The sequence below is a fragment of the Archocentrus centrarchus genome, chromosome 8, assembly GCF_007364275.1.
Source record: "Archocentrus centrarchus isolate MPI-CPG fArcCen1 chromosome 8, fArcCen1, whole genome shotgun sequence".
In the NCBI taxonomy this organism is placed as follows: Eukaryota; Metazoa; Chordata; class Actinopteri; order Cichliformes; family Cichlidae; genus Archocentrus; species Archocentrus centrarchus.
In genome coordinates, this window is record NC_044353.1 from 29005136 (window position 1) to 29031459 (window position 26324).

Consider the following 26324-nt stretch of genomic DNA (forward strand, 5'->3'; position numbering starts at 1 on the left):
GTGCATTTAAGTAAAAATCTGAAGTACTTGATACACTATACTTGTATTCCTTACATTACAGAGAAAATACTGTGCATTTTACTCTGCTGTTTTGAGCTGACAGATTCAGTTGTTCTACAAATAAATATTTTACATATAAAACAAATGAGCTGTAAAAACATATACTTTTGGATAAACTACTCAGCTGTACTATACATATAATTGTTGCAAGAAAGTGCAATAAATCTCCAAAGAAATGTATTTGTAATAATAATAATACTATAATATACTAAAGATTAAACCTTTGTTCATTTTTACTTAAGTATTCCAATCCAGATCCGATACTGTTGAAGCGAAAATAAAATAGACATATTCAAGAGAATAAACTGACATTTCACTTAAATTCGGTGAGCGAATGCAAGTGATTGCTCACGGTTAAAGGAACAGTTGATGAGTTAATTAGACGGATGAAGACAGTCATGCTAGAGTTCAAAGAATTCAAATTCGGAATTTCCAACTCTTTTAGCAGCATTAAATGCCTCACGACGTCACAGCTGGTCCGCCCCACTAATAATATTGTGCGCGCTCCTGTAAGAAGACTTCCACCAAGTAACAGCGCGTCCCCGCGGCTGCACGGCGTTAATTTGGATAGTTTAGTAGTCTGAAATCCTCCTGGGAATAAATCAATATTATTACCTACGTATGGATGGCGGACAGTAAAGCATTTGGGAAACGCGGATACAACCTTTGCGAGCTGTTTTCATGAGTTGTTTGAAGCATAAAAGCTGGTTCCGGTGGCGATATTTTTTCTGTCAGGAAGTTTGACGTATTCGGCTGAAGATTATTTCTAGCTTTGTTTTGGTTCGGAAAAGTTGTGGACGACCGATGGCTCCAGACACCAAAAGAGAGCTTTTGTTACTGTCGCTGAAAACAGACTGAACTCTAAGAATTTATGTTTTTGTTTTTTTGTTTTTTACATTTCAGTTTGGTTCGTACATGAATACTCCGAGATCTGTATTTTTAGAGTCTGCAGCCCTGCGAAGTCTAAACATCGATGGACTTTATCCTACTTTGCTTTGCTTGAAATAACGAATCTGGTTAAAGTATATATTAAACTGAAAAGGTAGTACTTTTTCTGCCATTGTCCCTTCAGTCTGTGTTCTGTTTAATCTGAACTCAGCACGGTGCTCTTTCAATTAAATTCATCTGCACTTTTGTTATAGGCCAGATAGGCCTTCATGTAATCTTGCCTGGTTATGTTTGTATCCTTTTTCACGTTGCACTGCGATGCAGTTACAGACCACGCAGCAGTAAGAATAGAGACATCTCCTGCCTAGAATATTTTGGATTCAAACCTGGAACCACGGACGAGGAAAATCTGCAAACTTAGCAGGAAGAGAGGCCATCAGACTCACGGAAATCGTAAGGTCTTTTCCTCCTGGCGAGCTGCTACACACAAATGGATTTCATACAGGCCATACGGTTATTGTTACACTTTGGTTTGCCAGTTTTTGTGCGTATTTAACATAGTAATGGAACACGGATTTCTGTCCGGACGGTCTGAAAACTCTCATTTCTCGTGTAACTTTTAAAGATGTTTTGGAAATTTAAGTTTTCCAAGGATCCGAGGCTGCAGCGGCGCAGAAGTTTGCCTCTGGGACACAGCTGGAGCGGTTTGATGTAGATTTTCCCATCGGAACATTTTCTGTGTGAAGCTTACAGCTGCCTGATGTGACTGTGCTTATTTTTACAACCTGGATAGAATCGGTTTCTGTGTGTGCTCTAACTTTCCATTAAAGAAGACAAGCCCCGGTACCTGGGGGGGTCAGCCCCGCCGATGGCGCCTTTACACTCTCACACTCGCTCCGGTGTGTCGCTCTGACGCTGATGGACGTTAACAGCTGGACCTACTGCGTCACTCCTGCCGCTAGACTACGGTGACCAGTCTGCTGCACGCGCGAGTTGCTCGGTCCTATCCTGACCTCCTGAGACGACAGGTGAGGGTTGTGAGCTACACCTGAGGGGAGTGACAGGTGTTAATTATGCTGTGTTAATGTACGAGGAAAAATAATGTCGGGATTATATGTTTGGAATATTTAGGATCAATCCAACCTGTGTATCAACAGAAATGTAAAAATGTTTCATTATTTAAGGAGGTTGGGTGTTTTTTGTTTGTTTGTTTGTTTTAGAAATGAATAGGCTAAGTCCTGGAACTTTTAAGTATTTTGTTGGTCTCAAATGAGTTTATCTAAAAAGATGTACAGTGTTAAATGCTGGAAAAAAACAAAAAAACTTTGAAAATAGATACAGATTATAGTGGTTAATATTTTCGGGAAGTTAGGTTTTTGAAAATATTAACCACTGTAATCTGATCAGTGTTGAATATACCTTTTCAACTGGTAAGATTTTAAAAATACATTTCATAGTGACTATATAACAGCCCTCCTTCCCAGTTTTATTAGCTTAATAGCACATGTGCTTTTCCATTCCATTTTCTGCTGCTTATGTGGGTTTGGGTCATGAGGGCTGCAGTCTAAGCAGAGTAGCCCAGACCTCCCAATCCCTGGCCAGATCATCCAGGGCACACTGAGACATTCCCAACCGAGCTGAGAGACGTAATCTCTCCAGCCTGTGTCATTTCTGCCCTTGGGCCTCTTCCCAATAGGACATCCCTGAATCACTTTATCTAGGAAGTGCCCAGGAGGCAGCCTACTTAGATGCTCAAACCACTTCAACTGTCTCATTTCGAGTAGCATCTCTACTCTGTCCCTCCCAGGGTCTAATTTTTACCGCTTGTACCTATGATCTTGTTCTTTCAGTTACTACCCAGAACTCGTGGACATAGGTGAGGGTAGGAATGTAGATTGATCTGCAAATGGACAGCTTTGCTTTCACACACAGCCCTGTTTACCACAACAGACCAGCACAGCAACTGCGTCATTGCAGATGCAGTGCCAATCCAAATGTAAGTCTCCTGCTCTAATCTCTTGGGACAGCAACCCGTCCCTGATCTGGAGTGAGCACTCCACTCTTTTCCAGCTTAGGGCCGTGGACTTGGTGCTCAGTGGTGGTGCTGATTTTCCTCCCAGCTGCTTCACACTCAGCTGCAAACTGCACTAGTGCATGCTGGAGGTCACCACTTGATGAGGCCAGAAGAACTTCATCATCTGTGAAAAGCAGACGTGTGATTCTGACCAACCAAAGCGGGAACCCTCCACTACTTGGCTGCACCGAGAAATTCTATCCATAAAAGTTGTGAACAGAATCAGTGACAAAGGACAGCGTGGCAGAGTCCAGCTCTCACCGGGAAGGGTCTTACTTACTTACTTCTAGCAATGTGAACCAAGCTCTCACTACAGTTTTGCAGGGACTGAATAGCCCATACTCTTGAAGCACCCTCCACAGGATATCCCAAGTGATGTGGCTGAATGTCTTCAAGTCCACAAAGCACATGTAGACTTGTTGGGCAAGCTGGTCCAGTGTTCCATGACCAGGATGGAAATCACATTGTTCCTCCTTGATCCAAGGTTCGACTAATGGATGGACTCTCCTCTCAGCACCCTGGTAGAACCTTCCTGGGGAGGCTCAGGTGTGATCTCTCTGAAACTGGAACTCACGCTCACACTTGGGTGATTTGCCTATTTGAAAAGGCAGATCACCACCATGGTCTGCCAATCCAACATTAATGTCCCCAACTTCAATGTGATGCTGCAGAGGTGTGGCAACCAAGACAGTCATACAACACCCAGAGTCTCAAGGAACTCCGGATAAACTTCATCCACCTCAGGGGCCCGGCCCCCGAAGAGCTTTTTGACTACTTCAGTGACGGACCAGACATCCCTCTCGTTTCCAGAATTTGCTTCCACCACAGAAGTGTCAGTGGGATGTAGGACTGACTATATCTGCAGTTGAGGACATCAGCACTCCTTCCCTTTCCTGAGTCACCTGATGGTTTGCTAGACTTGCCAAAGCTGACCAAAAGTCTTCGCTCCATGTCCTCATCAAACTCCTCCCACACCTGAGTGTTTGCTTCAGCTACTGCCAGAGCTGCACTTCACTTGGTCTGTCTGTACTTGTCTGTTGGAGTCCCACAAGTCACCCAAGTTTGATAGGACTCTTTAAGCCTGATGGGACCCCTTCACTGCCAGTGTCCACGATCAGGTTTGGGCATTGCCACAATGACAGGCACCAACCACGTTGCAACCACAGATCCTTGCAGTAGTTTTGGCAATGAAGGTGCGAAACATGGTCCACTCAGACTTTATGTCCCCTGCCTCACTTAGAATGCTGTTAAAGCTTTGCCAGAGATAGGAATTGAAGGTCTTGTGGACTGGGGCCTCTGCCAAACACTCCCAATGCATCATTACTACACATTTGAGTACGCCAGGTCTGTCCACCATCCTCCGCCACCACCTGATCCAACTCACCACCAGGTGGTGATCAGTTTACAGCTCTGCTCCCCTCTTTACCTGAGTGTCCAAGACATACGGCTGCAGCTCTGATGATATAACAAAATCAATTACAGAATTGAGCCACATGATCTAAAAAGCACCGAACCACTGACAGTCTATTGCCCCCCTTCCCCCAAAACATATTTTTCCTTCATCACAGAGGTTTTTCTGAATTGCACAAAGTCTGGGCCCCTCACCCAGGACTAATTTGCCTAGAGAGACCGTACCAGGAGCAAATTGCCCCTGACAATATAGCTCCTGGAATCATGTGAGCATGCAAACCCCTCCATCATGATAAGGTGGCACTTCACAGAGGGGAAAGGGGTTGTGCTATTTTGCAGCAAAAACCCAATTGCAGTTACACATTGAATCAAACAATTTAATAAACATCTGCTCTCAGACAGAACAGATTCAGATAGCATAGTCACAAACCTGTGTGGGTAAGCTGAGTGTTTACATTAAAAAAAAAAAAAAAAAGACCAATTAAGATGTTTTTATTTTTATTTTTATAACAACTAAATTAGTCATCAGCTATTTTTATGAATTTGAATTCCAGAGCAGCACAGGAAAGATCAAGTATATCAATGAAGTCTGTGAGAGCCTGATAACAAACACCTACACTCAAATATAGTCAATATAGTCATTTTACAATATGTAGAGGTCTATATTTAAATGTGACAGAGTTTAAAAGAATAACTGAAGTCAACAGGGCAAGTATTTTGGACCACATTAGGTATGGTCATATAAAGGCATACGCCTGATTTATAGATGACAAGTCAGGACTTCTGTGTATTAGCTGAATGTAACTGAAATATAGGTTTGTTTTCTCAAAGATTACTGTTTTAAACTGACCTTGGAAAACATGAATAATAACCCTTTTTTCTAAGCATCCAAAGGTTATTTAGACATCAGAACATTGCATCAAAGGGAGGCAGAAAAAAAACTGTTACCTGATGAGTAAATGTAAACCATTTGCCTCACTAAAATTACATTACAGACTTTCTCATAACTTCATGTGACTGTTTAAAGACAAAGAGAGAAGTGATTGTGTGTAATGCAAACACTAAGTAAATACGTATTATTTGCAGTATTTTGCATGATGATGTACTGAAAGGAGACAGATAGAAGATGGTCTGAAAGGCTGGATTTGAATGTATCTATGAAGCTATAACAAGTTTCACTATAAGCTACTCCCTATCCCACACTGGAAAGGGTTTAATTTTTGTCGTATTTGTATTGAAGACTAAGCAATGGACTCATTTGCTGGAAACATCTGCCCTCTGGGGACTTGATGTGGTACTTTGACAGGATGTACTACTATATATTAGCTTTAAAATAAAGTTGTCTTTTTCACAGCGCTTGTACAAGCATACCCATAAATGCAACAGAAGGAACCAGCTTTCTGTCTTTACATCTTTTTCAGTGTTTCTTCTGCATAACATGTAGAATGGACAGGATTTCCAAAACTCAGATTTTGATACACATTTGCACATTGGCTTTGATTTTCAATGTATTTTCATGTGTGAAAACACTACAGAGGTCATTCTAAAACTTCACCCAGCCAAGAAAAGCACCAGGTCTTTGTTGAGATTGCAATATTTAAATGTGGTGGGTTGCCCTAAATGAAAAGCACATGTGCACCTGAAACAGGACAGACACCAGGCCATGGGATTTTGCCGCGAAGCCCTCAGTCCAAATGCATCACTGGCTTGAGACAGGGGACTATGGCTGAGAAAAACAGCCTCAGACTAAACACCTCTCAAAGCAGACAGAGAAGAAAGGGTGGAGGAAAATCCATGTAAATCCTGCTAGTCCTGGAAATGCGATACAAGGAAAATAAAGCAGGCACAGCTGACTGGACTGGTACAGTGCAGCTTTGCTCTCCATTGAATTCCCCACATTCCGCTTGGGAGGTAATTAAAATCAGGAGAAGGCAGAGAGAGATGAGGGTAGCTTGGGGATTAGACAGAGAGGCTTGTTGTTGTGCTGTTGACTGTAAGGACCACTTGAGTTGAGGTTTTGTTTGTAGATAAAGTGTGCTGACTGTTCTCTTTCTCACACATTTTTTTAGGTAATCCATGAGGTAATTGCTCCCTGTTACCTGAAGTGACTGTACACTAATGCAGCAGTGAGAAATTCACACTACATAAACTCCATGTTCTATTTACTTGGCTATTTAATGCCATAAACAAGTTCAAGGACTGAAGGACAAAACTATTTGGCACCTTCACCGTTGGCAGGGGAACATGAGAGAAGCATAAGCTTGAAAGCAATGTGGCAACGCTCTGGCGACCGCAGACGGACATGCCCTGCATTCCTGTGGGTGATTATTACCCAGAAATCCACAAAGTCAATGAGTTGCCTCAGGTGCCGATGCTGCTTATTTTATGTACATGAGTTTCTCTTGTTCCTGTTTTCCTTTAAGACAGCCTTTTGACTACAGAGTACAGACAGACAACCTCTGCTGTTGGCTCCAGACTCAGACAGTGTTCAACTTCTTGTCTGACCTTCTTTGACCAGATTTTTTTTTTTTTTAATTTTTGTCACCGTTATGTTCTAAATCTAATCAGTCCTTAGTTTTCAAGGCTTACTAGGCATCTAATGCTAGAACTTGTGTAGATAGACTAATTTGCTACAGTATATTTCAGGAAAGCTGAAGCACATGTCAGGGTCTTTGGCTTCAAGTTGCTGGTCATAAAAGTGTTCCTAAGGATGCAGTGTGGTACACAGATTGTACGTAATGTCACCAGATATCTTGTTGAGGTACCGGAACTGGGTGAGAAGAAGTTGATTCATTCTTGGGGAGCCCATAAATAAAATGATTTTATACTTTAGTTGCTGGCAGTCAGTCAGTTGTATCTGATTTACCAAACAATATTTAAATTTGTGAAAACAAAGTTTGTGTTAAAAGACCTCAAAGTCACAAGAAACTCTTAAACAAATTCAGCCTTTGCTGAATTTGTTTAAATTCTGTGGTTTATTGGTACAAATATGAGGGAAACCCTCTCCATTGAAGGAAATGCCTCAGTTTATAATGCTATTGACGCCTTAAACCGGGCTGATAATATTGCCTTTTTAACATCAACAATGGAGTTATGACACAGCGGAGTTTTGCAGCTTGTGCAAAGGGCGTCGTTTAAAGCTGGTAGATACTTGAAATGGCAGAAAACTCCTCACAAAGAACATTTTTCCCATATGAACAGGGCCAGAATAATCACTGCCAGGGCAGCTTGAATTTCAGTCGTTTCCAACTGTCATTCCTTCTCATGGGCAAACTCACAACACACATTCTCACATGCACTGCACGCTTTCACATTCGCTTAGCCTTCCAGTCAGAAAAACTCTTTAGGTCTGTGGTCTGCAGGGTTAGGTTACGTGCCTGCAAGGAATCCAGCATGAGAAGAGATTTATGTTGTAAATGAAAATGAGATTCTCTGAAACACATTAAACGCTAATGTATAATTTCTTTACTTTAATTGCATATGAGATGGGTACAAAATAACAGGTTCTTTGTCATGCCAAGCTTCTGTTTTCATTCTGTGTCTCCTTTTTTTTTTTTTTTTATTGTCTCCTCATCACCATAACATTTACCAGTAAAGTGATATTCTTATTGGCTGAATTACTGGCATACATGATGTGTGTGTCCTTTCTCCCAAAACATGTGCTACCATCAGTTATTGCGTGCTTTATTTTCATAATTAATTGATTTCTGTTTGCCACACTAGGCTCTGTGAGGTGGTTCGCACAGCAGAGACAAGTTGCAGGTTTCTGAAGACCGGTTTGTAGACTTCGTTTGCAAACAGCACCACAATGAGTAAGTCTTCTGATGTTAAACAGACATTTAAAGCATAACATAAAAACAGACACATAACCAAACATCATCATGCCTGAGGCCAAAGCTGGTGTGAGCTGTTGCTCCAGACAGCCAGGTGAAGGATTGGTTTTCAACATTCTGGTGATAGGGGTCTGGTTCACTCGACTGCCCCAAGGCTGTATGATGTCTTTCCAAGCTACACAAGGGGAATATTTTCCCTTCATGAGCTTGTCCAGCCAAGACAGAACTTGCCCTGAGATCAAATGTGGGAATAAGCATATCAAAAACACTGCACTTCTTTCCAGCCTCTAATACTCTGTCACAGGATTGTTTCCAATATAGCTGCAGTTAAAGATGACTAATTGTCCCTCCACACCTTTTAGTGCAGAGCTCATGTCTCTTTCATTTTCTGCCATGCTCACACCACCCATTTGCTAATCCACACTCTAATTGTGTGTTTTTTGCCAACCCATTATCCTCGCTAGATGAGAGGCAGGCTCTCCACTCTATAATGAAGGACCTCGTTGCCCTCCAGATGACACGGCGCCAGCCTGTGTTGTCTTATGACAGCGGTAAACCCAAGACACCAGCACAGGCCAACAGACAGGTACAGCATCAGTCCATCACAATTTATCTATAAAATAAGAGTGAATTATATAAAATTTCAGAAGATTAACGAGACTAAAGAGCTAATGTAATGTTGCCATCGTAATCTAAGCTGTAAACCCAGGAAAAATAGAATTGATCTTACATTTGATCTCATACAAATCAGAGATGAAACACACTGGTCCCAAATGCATATACAACTTAAAGATTTGTTAAGCCTAAAAAGACTAGAGTTTTGTAATGTAGTTCTGAAGACCCTTAAACCACAGGTTTAAATGAAGGTTAGACCCCATAAATTTGACTGTCTTCATTAACCGCTTTCTTAGCTGTTATATCTTAAACAAATGTGTTGTGTTTTATAGAAATACATTTTCTGTAAGTCATATGTAGTTGAGTTGAGAATGATGTATGATAAATGTAGTAATCAGCCCACAGAATGACTCTTCAGCCACAGTGAGATTTGCTTTGAAATCCAACTGAATTTGAAACCCTGAATCTAGAACGCAGGAGGGACAACTGTGTCAAGTATAGAATTTTTGTTTGAGAAAACTGCTGTAATAGAGCTCAGTGTAATTGGTCATAACCATTTGGCAAACTTTATGATGCTTTTAGTATTTCTCCTGACTCACACGGTTCACAGTTTTAACAAAATTACATGAATTTCCAAAGCCACTCACGGCTTCGCTACTCCTACATCCAGAATTTATTTTTTAGTTTCTTCTCTAAAAGTATATTCTGCTTGTGTTTAAAAAAGCAGCTTTTTGCAAAAGCACATAATTTTTAGTGTTGAGACAAATAGAGCAATGTTGTGGGAAAGTATCTCATTCACCTTCTTGCAACAGTTGCATCCAAAGATTGATATAACTCTTATATCTGCACATTGTATATGGAACTGTATCAACACCTGATAGACTTAGAAGAAAGGTTGGACACTGGGGAACAGCTACTCTGTCCAAATATATTGAAAAAGCTCACAAAGTAACTGTTTAAGCTGTACTAGAAACAAATGGTTAAAACCTCAATTCACCGTTTTGGGCTTGAATAATTTTTGCTGGGACTTACTGCGTATAATGGGGCATAGTAATTGTAGGGAAATTACTATATGGAAGAGAGAAAAATACAGCAAAGGTCTGTGTCTAGATTTGAACCAGGCAGCTGCTGTTCATGGTCAACATCCTGAATTCTAAGCCATAGTTATGCACTCAATTTGCAGTATTACACTTTGGTTTTTGTGCAAATGAAAGCAATGGGAAATAACTTAGTTGGTAAGCTTTAAAGCTTGTGGTAGGTGTAGTTTGTTACCTTTGGACAGAACTATGTTAGCTGATCTCTCTGTTTCCAGTCTAAGCTAAGTCAACCAGATCCTGGCTGTAGCCTCATGTTTTCTGATTGTCAGTCAGGAGACAATCTCCTCATCTAACTCTGCTAGAAGGTGAATAAGTTTATTTCCTAAAATGTAGAACCATTGCTTCATGACAAGACATTCTCTGCTCTGCCATCCACATAATCTCAGTAACTTTGCTAGCAGTTGTTATGAGTGTACGTAAGTTCTCTAAATTCTCCTGATGGAGAAATGAAAGTGGTATAGATTGCCTTGTCTTTGTGCAAGAACCACAGGTGAAGACATCCCATTTACAATACTGTGCAAAAGTCTTGCGTCATCCCTCATTTCTTTATATTTTGCTAGGAAAATGGGAAATAGTTGCAACATTTAATGAAACATCTGCAAACATACATGGAAATACAGTACATAATGCAAAAACAGAGTTTATACAATTCTAACAATCTTCAGGGTCAATATTTGGTATGACCACCTTTATTGTTTAACACAGCCTGAACTCTCTTAGGCAGCTTTCTTGTAATTTCTTTAAGTAGTCTTCAAGAATAATTCTCCAGGCTTCTTGAAGAGCATTCAAAACTCTTTTTTGGATATTGACTGCCTTTTGCTCCATTCTCTTGTTAAGATGATCCCACACTGTTTCAGGAATCCTGAGATCTGGGCTCTGGGGAGGCCAATCTATGACTGATAGTGTTCCACTGTGTGTAATTTCTTTCCTATTCAGGTATGCTTTTAGAGCGTTGGGTGTGTGTTTGGGATGATTGTCATATTGAAAAATTCAGCCCATGTGAAATTTGAATTCATCACTCCATCAGACCTGTTGCCGCTGACTTTCAGTCGAGTTCTTTGTAATCTGGCATAACTCAGCCTTTTGTCTGAGTTTTCCTTCCCTAAGAATGATAGCCACCCTTACACAGAGACCATTTCTGATGAGGCTTTGGCAAACAATAGCTGGATCAACTGAAGAGTCAGGTGCATCTCTCAGGTCCTGTGTCAGGTCTTTGCTGGATATTTTTTTTTTCTATTTCTTAAAGACATGATTTCAGATGTTGTTCATCTTGCTAAGTTGTCAGTTATGTGTAGACACTCTGATTGATCCCTTGATTTAAATAGGTTTTTATTTATATTAAAAAGTACTGGTCACAATCAAGGGCTGGACTAAAAAATGAGTAAAAAGGCATCCAGTGTCCAAAGAAAAAGCTTCAGAAAGCCCAGAGAACTATTGCTCACTTAAAAAAAAAAAAAAAAAAAACACACACACACAAAAATCTGGTTCCTATGGAGCAAAATATAAAGAAATAGGGAATGTCTCGAGACCTTTGCAGATTACTGTACAAGCACTCTTTGACCTTCCTATTTCTGTTTTCTCTCAGGACGATGTCAGGATAAAGTTTGAGTTCTCAGGAGAGAGGAGGTGAGTTTGGTGTGGTTTGCATTAACATGCATGTTCTGTGTGCGGGTATCGTACTTTCAAGTAGCATATATCCATATGCAAGTAAAAGAGAGTAATAACTCATGCAGGAGACATAAACACATTCACTTAGGCATGCAGCTGTTGTCACATGTTCCAGTTCATGAAAGAGCACTTCTCACAGTTCAACACACACTCCAGTACTTAATTCAGGATGGTATGTGAGCTGGAGAATAGAAAGGGAAAGGACTGTGGTTAGCCAGTGACTGCCAGCATAAACCACAAATATGCAAGGTGTACATAAAAGAATCTGCACACACTAAAAAGAACAGCTTGTGTGTATTTTGTTGCATGTGTGCATGTAACTCAAAGCAGTTTCTTTACCAGCTGATGCAAATCTTTCATGATGTGTTTGTCTGTATAATTCAGTGCTTTGTTTATTTGTATAGGATCCTGGTGTTTGGGCGACCTGTGCAGTTTGAGGAAATTCAGCAGAAAGTCAAGACAGTCTTTGGCCAGCAACTAGACCTACATTATATGAACAATGAGGTAAAGTGTTGCACTGTGCATCCTCCCGCTCTACCTGCCCCCAAGTTATTCTGTGCTCCTTCACATTACTCAACAATGTGACAGATCACCGAGTCCAGACATGTTCAGAATCAAGTAAAAGATACTAGAATTGGCTACTGTATCATCCTCAGATGGTCTGTTTCATTCAATAGTAATCTAAAATCCTAAGATATTTTCTTAAAATAAATAATGGTAGTAAATCCTCTGTTGAGGAAGTGCAAGTTATTTGGTAAATGGAAAAAATAATAATGAATCATCAGTTATTAGTTCCAATTCTCTTTTATAGTACCTCCCTGTTTATCTAATTTCATGTTTGTACATTTTAGGTTTGTCGAGCAACCTGTGAATGCTTATAAATTTTTGCAATAATTTGTTTCCATGTCATTTTGATATTGTGTGTGTGCACGCACATGCGTGCATGTGTTCTTTTTTGTCTTGCTTCTTGGCAGTTGTCCATTCCTCTGCGAGGACAGGACGACCTTGACAAGGCAATCGACTTACTAGACCGAAGCTCCAACATGAAGAGCATCAGGATACTGCTTCTCACTCAGGAGCACAGCAATGTAAGACACACACACACACACACACACACACACACTGGGCGTGTATTTACAGTATATAGTTGCATCACTACCATTTCTTCACCACAGAGCCAAGTTGTGAAAAACCTGAGTTCCTGATTTATCAGCCTTAAACTAACTGGTTTAATGCGATGTGATTGTTAAATGTGTTGAGGCCTTTTTCACATCTTCGGTTCTCCTCTCCTTTCCCAAACTGCAGGCATCCTCCCCCTCCCACCATTTGCCATGCAAGCAGGTGAGGATCAAGTCATCCCAGTCCACTGGAGATGTAAGCACAGTGTTCCAAAGCTCTGAGCCCAGAGGGCGTCACCTATCAACTGGTAAATACCGTGACTTCAACTGTCTTTAATGTTCTAATTTTACTGATTTGAAAAAGGAGATTTGATTAGATTACTTCTTTTAACAGTTAGTGAAATATCAGTTTTGGGTAGCTGTCATGCTGCATTTTTGTTGTTGCTTCTTTTCTTTTTTTCTGCCTTGATTTTTCCCTGCCTGTCTCCTTATTTTACTCTCTCATACTGGTCTTTCTTTTGCTTCCCCTTCTTGCAACGGGTCCTCTTCCTTTTCCTGTTCACCATCACCAGACGATGCCTGCTGGACAGCAGCCAATCAGATTACAGTATGCTATTAGTGTGGCGGACCAGGGGTCTGTTGTAGATTTTTTTTTTTTTTTTTTTTTTTTTTTTTTTTTTTTCCCCCTCTAGAGCAGGACGGGTCAAAGTGGCTCCTAGAGAACTTGAAAGCTTTGCATCATAACAATTCAGCCCATAATTGCTGAAACCAATTCTCAACAGGTGCTCTCTTTTAGGGCAGAATATTAGCAATCAGCATAGTCATTTGTTGTATTCCTTTCTTTGTTGCTCAGCAGGAAGACAACCAAGAATTACATCATGGATGTGTCCTTGAGTTCTTTGTCTCAACTGCAACATGTTTGATTTTTATGTGTACTCCAGAAACACAAAAATCAGTTCCAGTAGAGGGGAACAGAGCCTAATAGTTTTAAAAATTAGGCAAAGAAGTTTTTCTATAACATGTAACTAGCTAATACACATTCTTACAATTTCTGTCTGATCCCAGGTTCTCAGAACACAGGGCGTAGTTCACCACCTCCTGGCTATGTCCCTGAACGCCAGCAGAGGATTGCCCGCCAAGGTTCATACACCAGCATAAACAGTGAGGGGGAGTTCATCCCTGAGACCAGCGATCAATGCGTGAGCCATCTCTTTATTCATAATGGGGAAACAAAACACCTTATAATAGAATTCCCATCGATGCTGTATGTTTGTGATCAGGACTTTTAAGATTTGCTTACATGAGATTGAATTGAGATCTTTTCTGATGTTGGTTGTTAATGGACTGTGTGGCTGACATGATGAGAGTTTGTAAACAAGTTACTAAGAAGTTAAAGTTAAGTTTGAGAGTAAAAACTGAACAAAGTACACAGTGAATTCCCCTGATTTGCTCATCTCTATTTTGCAATGCAGCTGTTTTACAGAAAATGAAAGTTTTCAAAAACACAATCCTCTGTGTACACAAAGCACACGTGCATGCACACAGACATGGACACACTGAATTTTCCATCGTGCCCTGTGCAGGTGCTGGATCCCTGGAGCAGTGCAGAGAACTCTGTTTCTGGAAGCTGCCAGTCTTTGGACAGCAACTCAGACAGGTGACAAACAAGCTCTGCCTGCTAAATGCAAAAATAACATTGCCAGGAACTCATTACTCATGTCTTATTTTATCATTTTTCCACTAGATTTTTAGAACTGGTGTTTGCAAAATAACTGTAAAAAGTTTTATTTAAGGAACCTAATTCTGTCTGATAAAAAAATTATTATTTTTTTAGGCTCCCAAAATAGCTCAATCTTTGTCTTTCCTTCTCCTCTTACACAGCCCCTCACTGAGGAAGTCTCGCATGCACAGAGCCAAGAGTTACCCCGATAATCGTCAAGAGTGCTCAGGTAGGACCCAAGCTTCTGACTTCTGTATATTTTTTCCCAGTAACTATGCAAAAATGTTATGTGGTTCAGCACTCATGTAATAAGGCACACAGTGTGATGAGCATAAAGTTCATACTTTCAATTGTTTTCAAAGCCACGAGGATAGAACATGACAGAAGATTTTAATGGACTACGCAACTACCACAGCGTCTTCATGTTTTTAGCAAACTGTCTTGTCCTTTCATAAGCCGAGGAGACAACATTAATTATTGATCTATTATCTACTTATTGCATACAATCATTAATAATAATTTTTCTAATATCAATGATCTACCTTTATTAATTAGTGTTTGCTTGTTAGTGATTATGTTAACTGGCTGCAAGCCTATGTGAACGGTAAGTTCAAGCTACTCTCTGCTGCATTCTTTGTAAGTAAAAGCTACAACGTAGAGTATCAAAAAAGCTCACATTATTGGTATGTGACACTGTGCAGCTAACTAAACTGTTGTTGAATTACAGCTTCATGCTGACCTGTGACACTCTGGACGTTTGTCTTTTTTTTTTTTTTTAGATCGGGAGAATCATGTGTATGACAGGGTGGCAGGGAAGGGGGGCACCTTTCCTCGTAGGTACCATGTTTCCCTCCCTTATAAGGACCACAGTGAAGGTAAGACTAACAGTGTCTACTATATATCTAGCATTTTTTCAAGTATGCTCAGTTTCTCTTCTTGCATCGATCTGTAGTATAGTCCTGCTTAGTCTCCCCATTCACAAGGTTATATTGATCTAAGCCACACTCTTTCCTGTTCTCCTTTAGGTCGCCGAACATTTCCACGGATTCGTCGCCCTCAGGGAAACCTTTTCACTCTAGTGCCCTCAAGGCGGTCACTTAACGGCAGTGAAGAGAGTCTGGGCAGCTGGCAGCAGGTCGACGCGCAAGGCAGGCTGCGTCCCCAGGATCGTTCTGTTGCCCATAAGTGTGAGTTTAGCTTAGCTCTTAACAAAATGTCTATACACAGAGAGCATGATGGAGAAGAATAAATGAGTCACTGCATGGCCAACACCAGTAATGATATTTTTAAGCTGAAGCTTATCACAATCATGTTTTCTCAGAGTTCCTTTTATATTTCACCAAAAAGAAAACAAATGTTTCATTGGTATCAGTATATAAGCCATGTCTTCATAAAATTATCCACAGGAGCAAAATTATAGTGGGACTAAAAATGAATCATGTTAAAAATATAACTGAGCTTGGCAGAAAATTTTCACCTCTCAGCTAAAAATGATGATGGGGTATTGTTGGCCAATTTTCAAGTTTTGCACATGCTAACTTGAAAACCATGTGACCTAGGATGTTAAAATTCCATAGATGCATCTACTAAAAAACTTGATTGAGTCTGAATCTCGGCACATTTGACCTGACAATAAAGTTCAGAGGTCAGGTTTTCTGAAAATCTTGTGAACGCGATAATTTGAGAACAATGTCACCTAGCATTTTCAAAGACCATAGATGCATCTACTAAAAATCCCGGATGAGTTAGTTCTTACCATAATAATGCAAATAATAATGGCTGTGGGAAATGTTAAGCCAAGTCTATCACAAAGGCTGGAACTTGTGTAAAAGAATAAATTGCACTGTTATATTTCATGTTACCCTCTTTCATGCAAAATGTAATATTTTGCATGAATGTTTACTTAAAACAAAAAATAACAACAGTGATTCTGTTTGTTTATTTTCAGCACCAAGTGCTCCAGTGACGTGGCGCCGAGGAAAACTTCTGGGCCAGGGGGCATTTGGTCAGGTGTACCTGTGTTATGATGTGGATACTGGGAGAGAGCTGGCTGCCAAGCAAGTCCAGTTTGATCCCGACAGTCCTGAGACCAGCAAGGTGAGACGCTAGCAGAGGTTCTCTGACATGGATGGTTTAACTTTACAAATACCTTCACAGACACAGGATTTTTTTTTCTAATGTGTGTTTTCACCATTTCTCTCCCTGGTGCTCTTACTTCCACCATGTCATTTGGTGCGGTACCTCTTTTCCTATTGGTGGCACATTAAAATTGTACTGTCTTTGTCAGGAAATTACATCACACCCACTTTTTACTATATAACTCATGAATAATGAGTATAAATTGCTTTTTTTTGTTGTTGTTGTTGTTGTTGTTGTAAAAGATCAAACTTAAGGTTGTATAGCACTAACAAGTCATGAATCTGGACCAATGTCCAGCTGTAAATGTGCCAAGTATGACTTCATATAATGATCTGTTCAGGCCATTATGCTGGAATGCAGATTGTTAGCAGGACTAGCCAAGCATGGGATTAATAAATCAACCAACATCTACACATTAGTTACAGCTCTGGATTCATTTTATTTTATCCCCTGAGAAAAAAATAAAAGCCTCCTAGAAGGAAATTCAACGAGCTATAAGTGGAATGCATCGTAGTGGTTGTCTTTCCTCAATCAACTCCCCGCCCCCATTTTAATTTCTTTTCCTGTCTGCCACAGAGAAAACATGCACTGTCACTTCCTGTATCTAAGAGGAGCCAAATATTGTAGTGGTGGCGGAGGGTGATGGGTCAGCACTTGATTTGCCTTGACCTCCTGTTACCCCTTCACATCCCAACTCCCACCCCTTGCTTGTGGCAGATGTGAATCAGTATTTGTTTCTATTAAACCAGCTTCAGTGTGGAGACTTGGTAATTACTTTGTCCTTCTGAGCCCCCCCCCCCTCTCTCTCTCTGTTGTGGCCTAATTCTCTCAAGTAAACACAGGAACTTCTTTTAGGGAACTGTGCAGTTGGCTTTTATTGACTCTTTCCACTTTTGGCAGACTCCACATGCAGTCATAAAATCCTGTTTGTCATCCCTCTGTTTATGGTTGCATTTGTTTGTTATGAGTGCTTAGTGCTAACTGATTAGTTGTATCTGAAATCCACATTTAACATTTTGCAAACCAATAAAGATGCAAAGATGATCAAAAATGACATCTTTTGTGTTATTTATTTGCTTATTTGTTGCTGTTTTTTGAATCCTCAGTTTTAAATTTTCCTTTTTTTTTTGTACTGTTCTGTGCAGGAGGTCAGTGCTTTAGAGTGTGAAATCCAGCTGCTGAAAAACCTACATCATGAGCGCATTGTTCAGTACTACGGCTGTTTGAGGGACCACAATGAGAAGACTCTCACCATTTTCATGGAGTACATGCCGGGGGTGAGTCCCAGCAGCTCTCATTTTACAGATTCAACCAGAGCAGTGATCGTTTTCATAATAATCATTCGCCTAACTGCAGGCTTTGTGTTCATTTCCATTGCATGTAGCACTGATGAAACATATGAGGGCATGAAATTGAAACAGGAGGAGAGTAGGCACAAAGGACAACAAGTTCCCATGGGTTAATGTTTTGACCTCATGCTATGCTGACAATATAAACATTTTTAGGCAGTCAGAAAAGTGGTTCAACCACTACATTTAAATTATAGGGGCCAAAACACTACAGGTACTCACTTTTGGTCACAGTATCTGGACGACTTCTTAACTGGTCCAGAAACTAGTGAGATAAAGATGTTACTAAAGTAGGAAAAGGAAACTTGTTGTTCTTTACTTAGACCTAGTGGTTTGCTATTGCACAAGTTGACTTTTTAGCTGGTTGTCTTTACTCTTTCTTGTATTCATTATCTGTGATTTAAACTGGTTGAACTGTTTAATATTACAATGTAAAGCCTGTGATTTCTTCCCATCAGGGTTCAGTCAAAGATCAGCTGAAGGCCTACGGAGCCCTGACAGAAAATGTCACCCGGAAATACACAAGACAGATCCTGGAAGGCATGTCCTATCTGCACAGCAACATGATTGTACACAGGGACATCAAAGGTAGTCCTGTTTAACTGCAGATACTGAGTCATCATGCTGCGCAGAAAGAAAATAAATGTTTGCTCTATATCAACTGTGGCTTTCAGGTGCCAACATCCTGCGGGATTCAGCAGGCAACGTGAAGCTTGGTGATTTTGGTGCCAGCAAGAGGCTCCAGACCATCTGCATGTCTGGCACCGGCATGCGCTCTGTAACCGGCACCCCCTACTGGATGAGTCCGGAAGTGATCAGTGGAGAGGGCTATGGACGGAAAGCTGATGTCTGGTAAGACCAAAAAATCCACTCCAGTTTAGTTTTGTCTGAGTTGATGAAGCAGGTGTGGTGAACTGAAGCTGACCTGTCCATAGCTTCAAAACACTTATTGACACACAGTTTGCTAGAAGGATAGAGCAGAAGTTACTATGGAATTGGTCCAAATGGTGTTGCATATATGCATTAGTTGCCACACAAACTACAAAAACCACATTAGTTCCCGTGGACTTCTAAAACTTTATTCTTAATCCAGTTTACAGCTTGTGTATTTACTCGGGACCTGCATGTTGAGTACATCTTTTTGTGCCTCCTTGCCAACAACAGTGTTTTTGGTGCACCCATAACCTCGTCTTCTTTACAGCAACATCCATATTTTTTGTGTCTCTCAGTTAACTAACAAAACAACTTACACTCAGTTAACATACAGTAGAACAAAAACAACAAAGTTTAGAATTGTCAAGTCAAATAAATCTTATTCACACATGCATATTTATCTTTATATATATACCCATATCCTTTAATAGACTGGTGACCTGTCCAGGATGTACCCTGCTTTTGGCCCAGTGACAGCAAAGCTAGGCTCCTTTAGTGATATAATATAATCCTACAGTACAGTAATCAATCTATGTTTACTAACAATGGGACATTTTTTGCTTCAAATTATTTACTACTCAACAAAAATAAATAGATTTTTGATCGGAGTATAGCATCAATTCAATTAAACTTCTGGGATATCGATCTGGTCCAAGTAGCAGAGGGGGTTGTTAATCATTTTCAGCTGCTTTGTTAATGAAATTAACAGCAGGTGTGCTATACAAAAGAAGGAATGGTTTTACAGGTGGAGGCCACTGACATTTTTTCCCACTTCATCTTTTCTGTTTTTTCACTAGTTTTACATTTGTTTAAGGCCAGTTTCACTGCTGGTAGCATGAGGTGATACCTGGGCCACTCAGAGCTTACACAGATAGTTCTACTCCTCTAGGATGGCACATTGATACTTGCCATTGCCTGAAGGTTTGCTGTGCCTCCCAGCACAGTCTCAAGAGCTGCCTGTCTCCTGGAGATTCCAGGAGACAGGCAGTTATTATAGGTGAGCTGGACAGGGCCATAGAAGGTCCTTAACCCTCAGCATGACCGGTATCTGCTCCTTTATACAAGCAGGAACAGGATGTTCTACAAAATAACATCCAGCAGGCCACTAGTGTCAATGTCTCTGATCAAACAAACAGAACACACACTTCATGAGGGTGGCCTGAGGGCCTGACATCCTCTGGTGGGTCATTGATGGTCTGAGGAGGCATATCGATGGAGGGGCACACAGACCTCTACAGGCTAGGCAACGGCACCCTGACTGTCACTCTGATTGGGTGTGGGGATGAAATCCTTGGACCAACTGTCAGACCCTATGCCAGTTCAGTGGGTCTTAGGTTCCTCTTGGTGCACAACAATGCCCAGCCTTATGTGGCGAGAGTATGCTGGCAGTTCCTGGAGAATCAGGGAACTGATACTATTGACTGGCCCCTACGCTTACCTGACCTAAATCCAATAGAGCATCTCTGGGACATGTTTTCATCCCCATCTGACACCGCCAGGTTGCACCTCAGACTGTCCAGGAGATCAGTGACACCATCTGTCATCTCATTAGGAGCATGCCCTAACTTTGTCAGGCATGCATACATGCACGTGGGGGCCATACAAACTACTGAGTACCATTTTGAGTTGCTGCAGTGAAATTTCAGCAAAATGGACTAGCCTGCTGCATCATTTTTTTCACTTGATTTACGGGTGTCTTTGAATTCAGCCCTCTGTAGGTTGATCATTTACATTTCCATCAAATGATGTGGCATCCTTTCATTCCTAACACATTACCCAGTTCATATCGGTATAGATGTCAGCATGATTTTTCCCCATTGAGATCTGGTGTGTTTTCAAAGTGTTTCTTTAATTTTTCTGAGCAGTGTATGATACGTGCCATTGCTGCTGGAAACTTGTGTGACAGAGAAAAAAAATAGATGCATAATAGCACAAGTGTCAAAGCTTCTTGTATCTGAAGTACAGGAAACACCTTGATAGAAGTAACAAACAGCTAAATTTAATGGGCAGAAACACCAGTTTAACATGAAATTAGGATCACAAGATCAGGGGTTGGGGAGGCTGAGACTTTTTAATGTAAATGCAAAAACACCAGGCTATTGGGAAGCAGGACAAACAATGTTCTCTCAAAAGAAAAGAAAATGTAATAAAGTGAGCAGGTTGCTGTATGAAACACACTTTCTACCATATTCCCACACACAGAGCAGACCACATTCCCTCATATAGTCTAATTGGGTGGTGACCCACCAGGCAAGTGATGTGATTGGCTGAAGGCCAGTCAAACAGGTCATTACAGAAGTTGGTATGTTCCAGGTTCTCAGCCAGTGCTGCAGGGGGAGTAATGCTCGTAGCAGGATTTGTACCTCCCAAATAGGTAGCAGAGGCCATCTGCAGACAGTGTGTGCCAAAGTTTCCACTAAACACATTCCTGCAAGGCTTTAGGGTTGAGTAGCACAGGCACAATATGTGGTATTTGTTTGAACTTGTTGTGAGATTCCACTGTAAGTAACATAAAAGTAAGATAAATGTTATGTCTTTTGCAGGAGCCTTGGTTGCACAGTGGTAGAAATGCTGACAGAAAAGCCACCATGGGCTGAATATGAGGCCATGGCAGCCATATTTAAGATCGCCACCCAGCCCACCAACCCACTGCTACCCTTGCACACTTCCGACCAGGCACGGGACTTCATCCGCAGCATATTTGTGGAAGCCAAACACAGGCCAAGTGCTGAGGAGCTGCTCAGACACCCATTCTCCCAGATTCTGTGTTGAGATCTGCCTGGTTTCCAAACTTAACCACAGAGTAGCCTCTGTAGTAGTCTCAGCAGCATCTGCAGTTTCCATAAGCTCCCATCCATGGCAAAAATCTAGACATGGAGGTGACTGAGATGTTGATACTTCAAAGATTCCTGACAAGCAAATTCAAAGAACACTGACCACGGCAGTAAACACAAAGCCTGGAAAATGCCAGTATGTGCTTGTGCAAGAGTCTCCACAAGGGGGAAACAAAACACAGATTAAGTATGTAGTGGGCCACTGGTCTTTGATAGATTCAAGCTCACACAGTCACACACACCAAATGATGCACTCCAAAGACAGAATTATATAGTTATATAGTTGTGCATCAGCTCCTGTGTTTACATTCATTTGTGCAGTTATGAAAAATACCAGTATTTAAATCTAAACATGTGGCTGCAGCTCATTTTAAAGCTACAATAGGCTGAAAGTGTATGCTGAAAGCTACTGATCCACAATAGCGTTAAATGGACAGGCTTGTTCTCCTTTTTTTCTCCCCATCTTGTCCAGCTCTGTCTTTCTGAGACAAAGAAATTTCAACTCTTAAACTACAACTCCTGTTTTAAGCTATTTGTGATGCACTTTTTCAGGTTTTAGCCCAACAGAATTTATACATTATTTTGCACGGTTTAGTTATCGTGGTAAGAGGGAAGGTAGGAAATTTAGGTATCTTCATCGTAAGAGGCAAATGCACAAAGTCTGGTAGGAGTATCCTCAATAGACAGTGATCCACCACAGCCATTTGTTTTTCTGTTTATTGCATTACATTTGAACAGATCTAAACATCTGTTTCTCTGGAAAATAATCATTATGCAATCTTTGAACCAAATATATAGCTGGGCTGAAGACATTTTCATAGTCCTCAAATATTTAAATATGTGGACAAAATTCCATATCCCTATATCCAGACAAAACATGTCATCGCCCTCCTAAAATAATGGCCTAAGTCATTTTTTCACAAACGTCACAAAAAACTGAAGCAGATATTAAAAATATGATGATTTAGGCAAAAAATAAACATTTTCTTTTTTAAAAAAATGCCTTAGGTCATTATTTTAGGAGGGTGACGATTTGTTTTTGCTCTTTTTCTTTAGGACACAAGAATAATCTTAATCCAGCATTATATATGAAACAAGTAGAAATCAAGACTGCAATAACCTTTGAAGCGTTTATTGTGTCAATTAACCAAAGAAGTGTCATGTACAGATACAACAAGAAACATACAGTAGTCCCAACTTGACAAATTAGTTTAAAATGTTTGGTTTTTCATCCACGTAGAGTAGTTACATTTTCAGAAATGGATTTTTTTTTAAGCAGACTTGTCAAAGATTGCAAAGTGTCTATTTTTTCTGACATGCTTCGCTCTGCGACTTGAAACAAATAATTATGTGTGAGAAGCACAAACAGGAGCAACACAGGTGCAATGCCTGATTTAAGATGGAATTTCTTAAGCGCTGTCACTATTACTGTTCTTCTGCCTGTAAAAGTATCTACTTTGTCATGCTGCCTTAATACATTCAGGTAAATTCTGAAAATCAGTATATTTCAGCATAGTTTGATGATTTGAGCTTAATAGTCTGATTAGCAGTTTAAGGGATGTGAAGGGTGGAATTTCATGTTGGAATTTCTCGTTGTGACTTGTCTCTCTGTCAGACATCCTGCTCTTGTAGCTTTTCAATATCATAGGTGTCAAATACAGAAGCAGATAAAATATTATGCTCCAGATATGGCATTATATATGTATTAAAGTAAAGCAGATGGGTTTTTTTTTAATTGTTTGATAACTCAAACTAAAGGCCATAATGTGATGGGCCTTCTTCCCGTTCATGTGTGTCTGGCGCAGACCTCTCTAGCTGAGAAGATTTAGCCTAAAGATCAATTTTAATCGGATGCACTTTTATGTAAAATGAATGTTTGTAGGGTTTTGTTTAAAATTAGATTTTTTTTTTTTTTTACTTCAAATGTGAACATTCTTTCATTTGTATTTATATCCCCATGTCCACTCCAATTAGATTTTTATAAGTATATATGTTTAAATATATTTTTTATATTCAGACTGTGTCAAAGCTAATGATACTTTGAGGACTCAGTTTTTATTAAAAAAAAATGTTGAAAGCAACTGGTTTTGCAGACATTTCAGAAATGGGGTTTATATGTGGAAAATGGGTGGAAAACGAACTCAGGCTGCCTGGTTCTTGTTCCAGTGCAGAAAAATGTTTCCACACATCCTTAGCTATACATTTCAAAGGCAGTATTACCTGACAGGTTATGGAAACTTTGGCTATACTGTTTTGATCCATCTATGAGGCTCATGAATGAAGCCTTTAGGGGTTTAACTTACAAAAGAAATTGCTGGGAATATTTGTGTGTGATCTCAGTGTTATTAAAGCATAATTAAGTGGTGTGTTTTCGCCAAAGACAAACAGGATCAGAGCCAGCGCTGGATGTCAGAGTTTGCTGTTCAACCCAGACGACGACTTTGTTTATCCCGGGGTTCAGACAAGTCCAGTATTAAATGATTTCCTGGGCAATAGTCTTGCTACTGCCTTAACTCTAATACAAAAATATTTCTGTGGAGCTGCTACATGCTAAAGGCAGCTAAAATGAGTTTTAAATGATGCAGTTTTAAAGAAATAAAGGACCCTAAGATAATCAAATGAATACAGACTAGCTGGTAGAAATCTATATATATGTAAATGTATTATATGTATCATGACAAGACTTGCAGTGCAAAGTCTAATGTATCAAATTTATTTTACAGCAAGAAAAGAATAGTATGTTATGTATAAATATATACTGTATAGAGTATGTGACCTGCTCTCTCAAAACCAAATAAATAGTTTTTAAATATGTTGTCAGATTGTTATCATTGTATTTACATGCATGGAAGTACGAGCTGGTCCAAATCCATTGAGTTCTGTAAATGAAGACACACACAGGAGACTGAGCTCATTGTTGGCACTAAGAAGCTACTTGATTGATGCACTCGTTTTTCTTTTCTCTGTCTCTCTCATTCTGTTTCTTCCTCTCTTTTTGGCTCTTTCACTCCTCTCATGAGGGAAAACAGGAGGCAGACACAGGAAGAAGAGATTGTTACAGCCCGTGTCCGCCTGTGGGATAGATAAACAGAATGTATTGAACAAAAGGTCTTTGTCATGAATTGGCATGACAGACATTCCTTCACTTTTGACAGTTTTGGTCTTTATTGTCTTTTGACTCCTTTTTTTCCCCACTGTAACATGACAGTTCAAGATTGTTTTTTTAGCACAAATGTACTGTATAGCATTTTGATTATGTATAAAATACAAACCTTATTCAGTTTAATTTTATTTATATAGCACCAAATCACAACAAGCAGTCGCCTCAAGGCACATTATATTGTAAGGTAAAGACCCTACAATAATTACAGTGAAAACCTAACTGTTAAAATGACCCCCTATGAGCAGCACTTGGTGACAGTGGGAAGGGAAAAACACCTTTTTAACAGGAAGAAACCTCCAGCAGAACCAGGCTCAGGGAGGGGCAGTCATCGACCAGCTGGGGCTGAGGGGAGAGAGACAGGACAAAGACATGATGTGGAAGAGAGCCAGAGATTAATAATAACTAATGATTAAATGCAGAGTGAGGTATAAACAGTAAAAAGAGTATAATGAAAAGAAACACTCAGTGCATCATGGGAACCCCCCAAAAGTCTAGCCCTTATTGCAGCATAACTAAGGGATGGTTCAGGGTCACCTGATACAGCCCTAACTATAAGCTTTATCAAAGGAAAGTTTTAAGCCTAATCTCAAAAATAGAGAGGGTGTCTGTCTCCTGAATCCAAGCTGAGAGGGGACCTGAAAGTCGAAGTCTCTGCCTCCCATTCTACTCTTAAGTATCCTAGAAACCACAAGTAAGCCAGCAATTTGAGAGTGAAGTGCTCTATTGGGGTGATATGGTACTATAAGGTCTTTAAGATAAGGTGGGGTTTGATTATTCAAGGCCTTGTATGTGAGGAGAAGGATTTTAAATTCTGTTCTAGATTTAACAGGGAGCCAATGAAAAGAAGCCAATACGGGAGAAATCTGCTCTCTCTTTCTAGTCCCTGTCAGTACTCTAGCTGCAGCATTTTGGATCAGCTGAAGGCTTTTCAGGGAGCTTTTAGGACAGCCTGATAATAATGAATTACAATAGTCCAGCCTAGAAGTAATAAATGCATGAATTAGCTTTTCAGCATCACTCTGAGAAAGGATGTTTCTAAGTTTAGAAATATTGTGCAAATGCAAAAAAGAAGTCCCACATATTTGTTTAATATGTGCATTAAAGGACATATCTGGTCAAAAATACTCCACGATTCCTCACAGTGTTACTGGAGGCCAAGGTAATGCCATCCAGAGTAAATATCTGGTTAGACTTGTGGGGCCGTGTACAATAACTTCAGTTTAATCTGAATGTAGACCAGGAAATTAGAGGTCATCCAGGTCTTTATGTTTTTAAGACATTCCTGCAGTTTAACTTATGATTTTTTTTTTTAATTTCGTGCAGACATTCATGGTCCTCACATTTGTGAATCCTTCTGATTTCAACCCACTTCCTCAATCTGATTGTAAAAGTTGTAAAAAACTTTGGTGATCCCTAATATTTC

The 26324-nt window shown here is 40.1% G+C and overlaps 1 protein-coding gene across 1 annotated transcript; it reads left to right on the top strand.

The window, feature by feature from the left end:
* The first annotated feature begins 587 nt into the window (after positions 1-587).
* On the top strand, positions 588-24523 carry map3k3 (mitogen-activated protein kinase kinase kinase 3). The gene is made up of 17 exons (XM_030736450.1): positions 588-1976; positions 8156-8244; positions 8730-8851; positions 11563-11603; positions 12050-12149; positions 12620-12733; positions 12951-13071; positions 13829-13962; positions 14347-14420; positions 14645-14712; positions 15263-15358; positions 15509-15670; positions 16432-16580; positions 17768-17899; positions 18430-18559; positions 18646-18823; positions 21448-24523. Exons 2-17 carry the CDS (start codon positions 8241-8243, stop codon positions 21674-21676), a joined length of 1854 nt encoding a protein of 617 aa, XP_030592310.1. The 5' UTR covers positions 588-1976; positions 8156-8240; the 3' UTR covers positions 21677-24523.
* The last annotated feature ends 1801 nt before the right edge of the window (positions 24524-26324 follow it).

What these genes read in the sequence shown, in the direction of transcription:
- map3k3 (XM_030736450.1), top strand. An exon ending in AGGGCGTCACCTATCAACTG is followed by an intron (nt 13,072 to 13,828) that starts GTAAATACCGTG and finishes GTCTGATCCCAG; the next exon opens with GTTCTCAGAACACAGGGCGT. An exon ending in TTATAAGGACCACAGTGAAG is followed by an intron (nt 15,359 to 15,508) that starts GTAAGACTAACA and finishes GTTCTCCTTTAG; the next exon opens with GTCGCCGAACATTTCCACGG.